The 13,746-nt window shown below is 33.6% G+C and overlaps 1 protein-coding gene across 1 annotated transcript in view; it reads right to left on the bottom strand.

Moving 5' to 3' along the window:
• The window catches only part of LOC147807229 (fatty acid synthase-like), a 35,205-nt gene that overhangs the window by 21,125 nt on the left and 334 nt on the right, over nt 1-13,746 (bottom strand). The window contains exons 2-4 of the mRNA XM_087168836.1: nt 12,030-12,227; nt 11,714-11,937; nt 8,656-8,960 (exon numbers count right to left, since the gene is read on the bottom strand). Of these exons, the coding sequence (XP_087024962.1) occupies nt 8,656-8,960; nt 11,714-11,937; nt 12,030-12,108 (608 nt within the window). The 5' untranslated portion in view covers nt 12,109-12,227. The remainder of the gene's footprint in view (nt 1-8,655; nt 8,961-11,713; nt 11,938-12,029; nt 12,228-13,746) is intronic.

The raw sequence follows: 13,746 nt of genomic DNA, 5'->3' as shown, positions 1-13,746 counted from the left end.
TGTCTAGTAGTTGAACTGTCTTAGGATAAATATCTTGAAATTTCTTCAGATGATGCTTAATACATGCAGCAAGCAAAAATGGACTTGGCTTGGCTCCAAAAATTAGTCTACAAAATCGGTACACTGTAATTTTAGGATTTTGTAAATCCGACTCATCATCAAGCCAAAGAAAACGCATGGCATCTCTGTCCTCTTGAGAAATAGAAATTTGATGAAATGCCTTCTCTATATCCGACGTCATAATTATTCGATATTTTCTAAAGTTCAGGAGAATTTTTAGTAAATCCGGTAAAAAGTTCGGTCCATCTAAAAGGCAGTCATTGAGAGAAAGTTCCTCTTTTTCTTTTGATGAAGCATCATACACAATTCTCAATTTTGTAGTTGCGTGTTCAGGCCTTATCACTGCATGATGAGGAATATAGTATATTACGTCACTGGATTTTGAATCATCACCAATTTTTTCTATTATTTTTTCTTTTAATTGCCCTTGAATAACTTCTTTATATTCTTCAAATAATTCTAAGTTCTTCCTAAATGTTTGAAACAATTTGAAAAAACGAAATTTTGCATTTTTATAATTATCTTTAAGTTTTATTTTTTCCTCCTTCCACGGTAATTTAATTTCATATCTCTTTTCCTTCTGAGTGATTGATGAAGAAAATAATTCCAAAGCTTTTTCTGTTTCTTTTTCTTCGCAGATATTTTTTATTCCAATTGATTCGGTTTCCCAAAACATTTTCAAGGACTCGTTTATACTCATATTTTCTTCCAGGGTCAGATTAGTCATAACATTCGTCAATTCATTACAGTCTGAGGAGGGAAATTTCCCTTGCACACACCATCCGAAAATAGTTTCAAGTGCAACCGCAGAATAATTTATTTTTTTAATTCGATCATTACTAATAGACCACAATATGTCGGCGCCAAACAAAATCGAAACATTTTTACCCATAAATCTAGAATCACTCCACTTAGGCTCTAATAACGTTATTCCAAGGCTCTTCAGTTTATTTTTTATTTGATTACTTGGCATTTTTATGTTCGCTGATGTAATCACTGAAACTTCGATGAAATCAAAAGTGATACTTTTCTCAGGGTCATTAATATTTCTTAAAGTTAATTCTACAATTTTGTTTTTATATTTTTTCGGGTGATTTTCACCAAATGTATGAATTTGCATTTCTTTTTCTCCTTTAACTTTTAAATTTAATTTTCTGGATAATTCTTTAGTTATAACCGAAATTTGAGAACCTCCGTCAATTAAACATCTTACAAAACAATGATTTTGAGGTCCTTCTGCTATAGCATTTACAGTTTGTAAAACTATATTAGATCCGAATTTAGATGAAGAATTTTGACTTACTTCTAATGGTTTTGGCTCCTTCTCTTCTTCTTTGTCATTCAAGTCCGATTTTAAACAGATTGATTCATGATGTTTTCCTCTGCACTTTTTACACGAAAATTTGTTTCTGCATTGAGTGCTCATATGATTTCTTCCGAAACATAAAAAACACCTTCCTTTTCTTCTTAGGAATTCTAGCTTCTTTTCAATATCAAAAACATTACAGTTATACTTTGAATGATTTTCACAGTCACAAAAAATGCATCTATAATTTATTGTTGACAAGGCGGATGCAGTTCCAGGTTTATTCCGATAAAAGTTAGATTTTCCCTTCTGCTCAAATCTGGATAAGTCTTGGCTATAATTATTTTTCGTGTGACTAACTAAGCTTGCTGCTTCACGACAGTTAATTTCCTTTTTCAAAAAACTTAAAATTTCTTGTATATCAAATTCTTTTTCTGATTTTCGACATCGATTGAATTCAAAATTTAATTCTTCTGGAAGTTTCTGCTGAATAATTGGGCATAGTAAATTTCCATAACTTCCTGCAGTTACATTCAATGATGACAGGCTTCTTATTTGTATTTCACATTCATCATTTAGTCTTCTTAGAGCTTTTAAGTTAGAAACATTTCGAATAGGTTCAATAGCAAGAAGTTTCGTCATATGAGAGCTTATCACAATGTCCGTTCTTCCAAAACGCTCTTTCAGAATCTCGATAGAGGAATCATAATTCTGATCACTAATGGAAAATCCAGATATAGATGCGAGAGCGCTTCCTCCAAGCAAGGATTTCAGATATGCAAATTTTTCAGTCTTTCGTAATTCGTTATTGTTATGAATAGCTGTTTCAAATTGATTATAAAAATCCAACCACTTGGTAGAATCTCCGTAAAATGTTCCTATTTGCAGACGAGGTAGATTCATTATTTTCGATTCAGTTTTAACAACAACAGTTTCGTTTCTATCGCTTTCGATATTAATTTTAGAATTAGAAGAACATCGATTTAAAAATCTCTGAATCCTACCTTTCCATGTCACTATTTTTTTCTTGATATTCTTGGCAGGTGGTTATTTCGTTTTCGAACTCCTGTTCAGCAACAGTGTATTCCAGTTTTTCATCCAATTGTTTTAATTCCATCATTTTTGCATTTAGTTGCTCACTTAAATCCAATAAAAGTTCTGCTTTTTCAGCATCCTGCGATTCATCTGCAAAACTCGCTTCAATTTTCGATATCAATTTAGTAGTTAGCTGTCTTACCACAGTTCGTTTCATTTTTTGATTCCCTATCACTTCTTTCGTAGCCATCGTTCTAAATTAATTTATCCAAGTATTCTTCCAAAAATTTTCAATTCCATAAAAAGTCCCCTATTCCAGGGATTTCGGCACCATAATAAATCTGTACTCTAAAGATACTTGGATACCCAAATAAACATGACTCAGGAGAAACGAACACAACGTTTATTTCATATGGACAGCACAAGAGGGAATTAAAATATAACAAATATGAGAAAGTAAATAATTGGCACAGCGCCATCTATTGATATTAATTTTAAACATAAATTTTAGATATAATTTAACAGTATCTAAGTTGGCCAAGGCATTGCAATACTGAAGAGAAAAATCTTTAAATTAATGTTTTTGAAATAGTTACACGATGCGTTTACAAAATTTGGTAGCCTGAGGACAAAATCATGCTTGTGATTTATGGTTCAAGGTGTCTGGCATGTAGAAAAATATCATTTTGTTTTTTTCTTTCCATCAATAGCTCCATCAATTGATAAACTTTTCAACTAATTTTGAAACCTTTTCAGAATAAAGACTGGCTACCTGCGCATCACTCCGCAAATCAAACATTTATATCACATTCGATTTTCTAATGATTCTTCAAATCGGCAATTATTTTTGAGACAACTGGGTGCAAAAGTCCTGTTTAATGATTCATATTGCTTCCGGAAATTGGTACTAGAATCTCTTTATTTTATGCTTCAAAATAATAATAATAATAAATTTAATGATGCGAATAACAGTAAATCATACATTATGATTCGAGTTTTAACTTATTGTTTCCTGAAATTGATACTAGAATTTCATTATTTTATGCTTTGAAAAATAATAATAATATATTTACTGAGGCGAGTTATAGTAAGTCACACTTCATGATGCGAGTTTTATGTTAGTTCTAAGTAATCGGTTTCATTAAGTTATTAACTTAAAACTCCAATTTTATGATGCCATAATCTCTTTATTTTATGTTTCATAATAATAATAATAATAATAATGTATTTAATGTTGTGTGGAATTGTAAGTTATACTTAATGATTCAAGTTTTAAGTTATTGCTTCCAAAAATTTAGACCAAAATTTCTTTATTTTAGGCTTTAAAGTAATAATAATATATGTAATGATGCGATTAATAAGTCACACTTAATAATTCTAGATTTAAGTCATTGTTTTCTGAAATTGATACAAGAATCTCATTACTTTAAGCTTTAAAAAATAATAATAATATATTTAATAAGGCGAATGATAATAAGTCATACTTAATGATGAGAGCTTTAAATTATTACTTCCCAAAATTTATATCAGAATCTCTTTATTTTAGGCTTCAAAGTAATAATAACGATATACAGGGTGATTCTAAAAAGATGGGAAAAATTTTAGGAAGTGATAGTACACACCCAGACAAACAATTTTTATCAAAGAAAGCATGGTCGAAAACAAAACCCAAAACCGCTAGAGGGCGTCAAAGTTTATGTTCTTATATGAGGCAAAAACACACAAAGAACGATGAAGTTAAGTTACAAAAGCAAATTTAATGGCATGTGATTACAATAAGTGTCCCAAACAGTGGTCAAAAGCGGCTATGCTGGTACAACGGCAAAGTCGCATTCATTTCATCGACAATCACTTCATCGACAGGCCGTTTCATCGACACCACTTCATCGACAGGCCGTTTCATCGACACCACTTCATCGACAGGCCATTTCATCGACTAGGTCATTTCGTCGACAGGGTTGTTTCATTGACAGGCCACTTCGTCGACAGGGTCATTTCGTCGACAAGTCATTTCGTTGACAGGGTCATTTCATCGACAGGGTCATTTCGTCGACAAGTCATTTCGTCGACAGGGTCATTTCGTCGACAGGGTCATTTCGTCGACAGGGTCACTTCATCGACAGGGTCATTTCGTCGACAGGGTCGTTTCGTCGACAGGGTCATTTCGTCGACTAGTCATTTCGTCGACAGGGTCATTTCGTCGACTAGTCATTTAGTCGACAGGGTCATTTCGTCGACAGGGACATTTCGTCGACAGGGTCATTTCGTCGACAGGGTCATTTCATCGACAGAGTCATTTCGTCGACAAGTCATTTCGTCGACAAGTCATTTCGTCAACAAGGTCATTTCGTCGACAAGTCATTTCGTCGACAGGGTCATTTCGTCGACAAGTCATTTCGTCGACAGGTTCATTTCATCGACAGGGTCATTTCCTCGACAGGGTCATTTCGTCGACAAGTCATTTCGTCGACAGGGTCATTTCATCGACAGGGTCACTTCGTCGACAAGGTCATTTCGTCAACAGGGGTCATTTCGTCGACAATATTAAGAAAAGATTATTTTGTAGGCAAAGTCATGCGTAATTTTGAAACTAGTTTTATGACTTTTTGCATTAGACGTTATGCCCCTTGCACTTCTTTGTAATTTAGTATATTTATGATGAAATTTTTTAAACCTAGCCTGATGCAAAATCCTAATAGTATGGTGAGGTTGCCAGAAAAAAGCATTTTATTTGAAAATTGCCTACTCCTCTATTCACATCACGTTGCAAAGACGAAACATTAATTGTATTTTACACATTTAAGTTGTATTTTACACATTTAAGTTGTATATTACACATTTTTTTTCTAACCATATTTAACACATTTATTTCTAAGATTAATTTTTAATGTACATTATTGTAGATTAGCATCGCAAAAGCAATTGCAAATCTCGCATTACCAGTTTATTTTAATCCTTATTTAATTAATTATTTATAATGTTTTGGTGTTTAATAGTTTAATATGTATTTTATCCTATATGTTCCCTAAACATTTATAAGTTCTTGTACCGTATAAAATAAACTTCGTTAATGTAAAAAAAAAAAAAAAAAACTCACAATGACTCCACATCCTCGGTATGCGATGCAATCGAAATGATATAAAAATGGTTCTAAATCAGAGGAGGGGAGGAAACCTGTCTAATTGGTTTTTATGATCTAAAACATTTGAGGAAAAAACGCAATTTATTACGATATAACAAATAAATTGACTTTTGTGTTTATAATTGAGGAGAGTTATCCATATGCATCTGATTTTTTTCTCATTAATGTTTTATTAAAAAAAGTTTAGCAAACTTGTTTTTTTACTCAAATATTAAAATGTTTTTCTTTTCGATTTGCCAGAGAATAAAAATTTATTTAAATAAATAAAATTTGCAGAAAGAGTATATATTTTAAAGGCCAGCACTAAGGTTAACACCTTTAAAAAGTGTTATCGGAAATGGAAATGTTTTTAAATATCATGTTTGATATGCGTTCTGAAAAAGAAATGTGAATTTTTGTTACCAAAACGAAAAAAGTGGAATTTTGAATGTTGATAGAATTTTTTGTGAAATTTTGCCCTTGCGGTTTTTGCTATGCGTGAAAGTTTTTTTCTCATTTGTAGTCTACTGAACAAACTTGATATTTTAAATATATATGCATTTTTTATTTTCATTTTTCTGTATTTTAGTTTTGAGCCTCCTGGCTTGTTCAGGCTGAAAATAATCAAACTTTTGATTGGCGATAAATCGTGCTAATAGTGGTCAGTAAGCGTTTGAAAATTGTGTTTTCATCCTGTACAGAAAATCAGTCAAAAATTTCAGCAATTATACTAGTAAAAAATTGGTCAAATTTTAATTGCAATATTTTTCTTTACTTTTTTGTAGAGTAAGAGTTATTTATTCTTACGTTTAAATTCCCGGCTTGACTTTTTGTTAATTTTATTTTAAACAAAATGTGTCTAATTTAAATCCTGCAAAAAAAAAATGAATTAATTGATCATTTATTTGCTACTATTATTATTTGTATTAAATTATGCTATTAATATTTAATTATAATAATAGTATAATTCAAAAATAGTATAATTTGATAGTATTAGATTAGAATTGAATAATTAATACTATTATTAAATTCACTATTCATAGAAAAAACACATTTTGTGAAGAGCAAGCACTAACACGCTTGCAACGTTACGCATCTACTTCTTTTTGGTAAGGTGAGTAGCACTTTAAATATTGTAGGAATCTACAATCGGTAAATACCTAAACATCAAGTCTGCATTCCTATTGTTGTTCGAAATCTCAAATAGTAGTAACGAAACTCAGACTCAGTTCGATTGTTCGAATAAGCATATTCCTGTCCTAATGTTAAAGATGCTGAACAAAAAGTCTAATTAAGCAATTAAAGTGAATTTAGTGCAATTAAAGCAATTAAAGTGAGCATTAAGAAATTACTTATCCATCATAAAAAACCTAGAATTTTTTTTTCTACTTATGCAGATATAATAATTAGGTCTATGATTATTTTAATTTCTGTGAGAATTCGACTGAAGTCTATGTTTTTGTTAAAATTTACGTAAAAATGTTGACAATTTTTGCAGCAATAAATTTAGCTTTCCCCTTGTCGACGAAATTGTCGACGAAATGAACCCTGTTGACGAAATGACCCTGTCGTCGAAATGACTTGTCGACGAAATGATCCTGTCGATAAAATGACCCTGTCGACGAAATGACTTGTCGACGAAATGACCCTGTCGACGAAATGACCCTCTCGATGAAATTACCTTGTCGATGAAATAACTTGTCGACGAAATGACCCTGTCGACGAAATGACCCTGTCGACGAAATGACCTTGTCGATGAAATTACTAGTCGACGAAATGACCCTCTCGATGAAATTACCTTGTCGATGAAATAACTTGTCGACGAAATGATCCTGTCGACGAAATGACCCTGTCGACGAAATGACCTTGTCGATGAAATTACTAGTCGACGAAATGACCCTGTCGATGAAATGAGCCTGTCGACGAAATGACTTGTCGACGAAATTACCCTGTCGATGAAATGACCCTGTCGACGAAATGACCCTGTCGATGAAACTACATTGTCGATGAAATGACTAGTCGAAGAAATGACCCCGTCGACGAAATGACTTGTCGACGAAATGACCCTGTCGATGAAATGACCTTGTCGACGAAATGACTCTGTCGATGAAATGACCCTGTCGATGAAATGACCTTGTCGATGAAATGACTTGTCGACGAAATGACCCGGTCGATGAAATGACCCTGTCGATGAAATGACCCTGTCGACGAAATGACCCTGTCGACGAAATGACCCTGTCGACGAAATGACTTGTCGACGAAATGACCCTGTCGACGAAGTGGCCTGTCGATGAAACAACCCTGTCGAGGAAACGGCCTGTCGACGAAATGACCTAGTCGATGAAATGGCCTGTCGATGAAGTGGTGTCGATGAAACGGCCTGTCGATGAAGTGATTGTCGATGAAATGAACCAGACCCAGACTTTCCCTGCAGCGGCCGAAAGCTTGGCGACAAATAACGCAGTGCAGTAACTCGCAATAGGAATGGAGCTTTCTCGTTTGCATGAAAAAACTTTCCAAATGCGCCAGCACCTTTGCGTTTTGTTTTCGACCATGCATTCTTTGATAAAAATTGTTTGACTATCACTTCCTAAAATTTTTTCCATCTTTTTAGAATCACCCTGTATTTATTGATGCGATAAATAAACATAATGATTCGAGTTTTAAGTTATTGCTTCCTGAAATTGATGCTAGAATCTCACTATTTTATACTTAAAAAATAATAATAATGTATTTAATAAGGCGAATAATAACAATATATAATAAAGCGAGTTTTAAGTTATTGCTAAGTAATTGGAGTATTAAGTTGTTTACTTAAAACTCCAATTAATAATACTAGTAATAGTAGGTCATACTTACTGATGAGAGTTTTAAGTTATTGCTTCTTAAAATTGGTATTAGAATCTGTTTATTTCTCGTTTCGCAATAATAGTAATATATTTAATGATGCGAGTAATAGTAACTCATGCATAATGATTCGAGTTTTAAGTTATAACTTCTAGAAATTGGAACCAGAATCTCCTTATTTTATGTATCAAAACAATAATAATAATAATTATAATAATTAATATAACATTCTTAATCTCATCTAAAAATGCTTAAAAAATCAAAAAAGAAAAAGAATCATACGTACTTTCCAATGGATTCCAAGAAAAAACTGACACTATTGGGGTCATTTCTATTCATCATAGCGAGACTTGTAACTTTTTCACCGATAGCTCTTTTTAATGTTGGTGTGTGCAAGCCATGTGGACCAATTTCGATAGTGATAGCATTTAGAGGAATTTTCTTCAGTACTTCGTTGAATTTAACTGTAGAAATAAGATTATTTACGAAATAATCGTCACCAACAATTTGGCATTCAGAATGTTCCCACTCAGCTTCAGGTACAGAAGTACTCAGCCAACGTTTCGTTCTTCTTTTGGGTACCTTTATAGCCTGTAAAAAATATCATTTTTAATAGCATATACTGGCCTACATTGGAACTGATCTAATTTTAAACACTTTTACTTCCACTTGGGAGCGGAAAGAATTAACAACTTTTTTTAAAGAATTGTAATCATTTGTTCAAACAAGCAATGAAAATACTCATGATTATATTATGCATAATTAAGAAAAAAACAAAAATGTGTGGCAAAATATTCATTTTTAAGCTTTTGTATCCAATATTTGAGTATATTTTGATCCGATATATTTGTATCCGATATTTTGTATCCTATAAACAAACATAAATGAAACTATTGCCTTCATTGATTCGAAATGTGAAACTAAATTCAAATTTTAAGAGTAACCTTTACGATATAAGGAAAAATATGCACATTGTCCAAACATCAGTATTAAACAGTTAATTTTTATTTATTAATTAACAAAGAAACAAAACCATTGGTTAAACATATAGAACTAAATTTTAATTTCCAATACGGTGCCAGATGAAGGTTGTAAACTTCAGTATATTCCCTATAATTTATATAAGCTTTCTTGATCTGAATTTAAATTATATACAAGCCATCTTCGACGACCAACTGGTCGCCGGAGGTAGCTAGTATATATAAGTGAAAATAAAATGAAACCGGCTAATACGAGGGTTGCTATTTATATTTCTGGCCTTAGCAGCAGTAAGTGTTGCTAGGCGACCGCAGACGATTTTAATCGAAAGTTTGATATTTTTAAACATAAATTCAGCAGATGATTCACCATTATAGCTTCATTTGTGTTGTTGACAGTAAATTGAAAAGTTCTTCTCTTTCAAAAAATGGAATTGAATCGTGAACATTTTTGTGCCATTATTTTTCATAACTTTCGACGTGGATTGTCAAGACAAGAGTGCTTCGATGAACTTAATTCTTTATTCAGCGATAAAGCGCCATCCTACAGCACTGTAAAAAATTGGTATAGCGAATTTAATCGTGGTCGATGTTCGATCCAGGACGAATCCCGTGCAGGTCGTCCAAAATCCGTTGTTGTGCCAGAAAAGATCGATGCTGTGCGCGAACATTTGAGCTGTGCGTGAACATTTGAGCGTAAAAAAAATTTGTTCGCGTTGGATCCCACATAATCTGACAAACGCTCAAAAAATGGCTCGTGTCGATTGGTGCAAGGAAATGTTGGAAAAATACGTTCAAGGTACATCAAAGGCTGTGTATAACATCTACACAGGTGACGAATCATGGATCTATGCATATCAGCCGGAAACAAAACAGCAATCAACTGTATGGGTCTTCCAAGACGAGGCAAAACCAACAAAAGTTGTTCGAGGAAGAAGCACATCGAAACAAATGATTGCCTGTTTCTTCGGCATTAACGGTCATGTGGCAACAGTGGCGTTAGAGCAACGCAGGACGGTCAATTCTGAATGGTACACGACCATTTGTTTGCCAGAAGTCATCGGAGAAATTCGAAAAAAGCAGAAGAACAGGCGAATCATTCTTCATCATGACAATGCGAGCTCTCACACATCGACTCAAACAAAGGCATTTCTGACGGAGCGAAAGATCGAACTGATGGGTCATCCGCCGTACAGCCCTGATTTGGCACCCAAAGACTTCTTCTTACTCCCACACATCAAAAATAAATTACGTTTACAACGATTTTCGACCCCCGAAGAAGCGGTTTATGCATTCAAAACGCATGTTTCGGAGTTACCTCAATCGGACTGGAAAAAGTGCTTTGAAAATTGGTTCAAACGCATGCAAAAGTGTATTAATCATCATGGAGAATATTTTGAAAAGCAATAAAAACAATTTCGATCCTACATATTTGTTTTTTCATTATTAGGCCAGGTCCCGCAGTGGACTGATCGTTAAGACACGGTTCCCAGCAGATTACCGAAGTCAAGCATCACTGGTTGCGGTCAGTGTGCGGGTGGGTGACCACTTGGATCAGCCTGCGTAGGGACCGAGGGTGTGCGGTATTGGTCCTCGCTAAACTGTTCTACCGTAAAGTGCTCGACTTCACGTGCAGGTCGTCGGGCTACCGAAGCGGGGGTGTCGTCCCCTCCGCAGAGGATCAAAATTGTGATGGCATGTCTTCGGATCATCCTCAGGGATGTTTCCCAGACCGTCGCCAATAGCCCATTGTGCAGCTCTAGTGCGACGTAAATGAAGAACAACAACAAGAACAACAACATTATTAGGCCAGAAATATAAATAGCAACCCTCGTATTTATGAATTAAAATCCAAGATTTGAAACCCTGTAGCAAAAACTTCATAAGAATAAACCCAACTTATAAGAATTAACTAATATTTCACCAGTTAGAATGGCTTTATTCTTATTTCTAACAAATGTACACACAGTTCTTGAAAGTTTTGAGACTCTTTTCATTTGATTTGACAAAAATTGCAATCTTTGTGAATTTGTTTTTTTTTAAAAAAGGTTACTTGCAAAATTAACTCTTTTGAAGTAGAGCTTCTTAAAGATAAAACAATAAAGCTTCTGTTAAAATTAAACTGTGAACTTATTTGAAATCATTATTATGTTGTTAATCAAAAAATTTTTTTATTAAACTTATTTCCAATCTTCTATAGCAATTAGTATTAATTTTAAATATTTAAGTATTATAGTTTTTCTGCAGCTAAGTAAAATGTAACGTTAAGCTGAACACTCAAAATAGCGACATCCCTTACGAGTTCTTTAGAGAGAAATAAGAAGTAATGATTAGATTGAAATTCCTGAAATAAGGGTTTGAACTTACTTTTTTGAGTCTCAGTCTTTCAGCTGCAGGATATATATATTTCGAGTGAAAGGCTAAACCATAACAATTTACAATTCTAGCAAAACGGTTCTGCTTCTTAAGTTGATCTACAAAATTTTCGACGTCATTCTTCAGTCCGGAAAGTGTAATCAAGCTATCTGAATTATTACAGGTTGGGAATACATTTTCTGGACACATTTCAAGCGCTTCTTTCCAAGAAAGATCTATGAGAATCCAGAAATATAATCAATTTTATTTAAGTGCCCAAATGTGTATTTTTTAACAGTAATGGAAAGAAAAGAGTGTTGCATCATACTTGTAACAGCCATAGACCCATAAGCAATTTCATTGATTGCTTCTTTAACTGATAATCCTCTATTCAAAGCCAATAACATCGTTTCTTCTAAAGTACAGCAACCATCTCCATAACTATAGCTCCCACTTCACCGGTGCTGTGACCTGTTAAGCCATCAGGCCGTATGCCAATGTGTCGTAAAACGTCACTTAGAGAAATCTAAAATGTTAGATAATATTAGGCAGTCAAAATTAATAATAATTTCCTTGCAGTCGAAAAAAAGAAACGTTTAGAAGTTATCTAAAAAAAAATATAGTCTGATGGGAAATTTTGAATCACTTAAACTTCTGTTATTAGGATCAGTTCTGAAGATAATTGCATGTAAGCGAAATGCTTGGTTTATGGTAGTTGTCAAAAATTAGCAACACCTATGATCCGCACCATGTGAACTTATTACACAACATAGCAAATGATAATATCAACTAAAACAATAAAATTATTAGGGAAATATCGATTATTAGTTATTATTATTTCTTTGAATATTTATTTCACATTATTTTTATTCGAAGTTATTATTTCAACAAGGACTATTTTTTTTATTGTTTTCTTAAGTTCCGTATTTTCTTTTGGAAAAACATGGCAGAAACTCGAAAAATATAGCACAGTTGTTGTTGTTGCGTATGCCTGTTTAGGCAGAGGGGTGCGATTGTTCTTGTTTTACAGTGGCGCCATCTGTGACCAAGAATTCGACTTCTGCCACACCCATACGTCACACCCGTTTATAGGACGGACTCATTCATACATCCATTCATTCATCCACAGATCGTAATTTTGACCTGAATCAGAGAGCGAACGATCTCCAATCGAGTACCCCCGGAGGTATTGATTTGTTATGGGAACAAGGAGGACTTCGCGACCCAACACATTTAACATGCATCAGTCACCATTTACTACACGGGGAGTCTTCAGCCGGAGGGGTTCGAACCCACGAACTCTCGGACATGGGCCCAGTGCCCTACCTACCAGGCTATCCCGGCCCCTTATAGCACAATGAAATATGTAAATGTACACCACCTGCCCAAGTAGATTTTTATTATCAAAAACCGAATTTATCCAGTATAAAAAACATACTTTGCAACCAGACCATCTGCCTAGGTTAGTCAATAAAATAAGTCAGATTTGTCTGGGAGTGTCATTGAATGCTATTCCAAGCCCTTCATAAATTGTCCGAAAAATAACTTCAAAATTTTCTTTATTATTATGTTATGCAATAGAATTTCAATGAATTAGTAAAATACTGTTAAAAGCAAACTTAAACCTCTTTATATTGCGATATTTCAACATATGGCAAACTATTAAGGGCTTTTGTAACAAATAGGTTTGTAAGTACGCGAAGTAAATGATATTAAAGGTATTGAAATGAATATGTTTTAAAGTTTTGTTATAGCAGTATTCTTTAGTACTGATATTTAAAAAAGATTATAATATGTTCTGGCGTACATCACTAACAGAATATGCCTATCTGTTTGTTTTCTTATCGAATTAGTTTAATGTAACATATTATAAATCATTCTAGTTATTAATTTCATTTCTTACGATACACGCGTTTGATCAATAAAAATTTAAAAGGAAAGTTAAAATTTTTTATTCTATTTGAACATAATTGATATAGAAATGTATTGATCTACACTGAGAAGCAGGGGCTAAAAATCCAGTTTTATTGTGGAAAAATGTAGAA

The sequence above is a fragment of the Parasteatoda tepidariorum genome, chromosome 7 (genome assembly GCF_982258835.1).
Source record: "Parasteatoda tepidariorum strain Cologne lab strain chromosome 7, Ptep-v5.0, whole genome shotgun sequence".
Lineage (NCBI taxonomy): Eukaryota > Metazoa > Arthropoda > Arachnida > Araneae > Theridiidae > Parasteatoda > Parasteatoda tepidariorum.
This window is presented reverse-complemented; position numbering and strand designations above follow the sequence as displayed.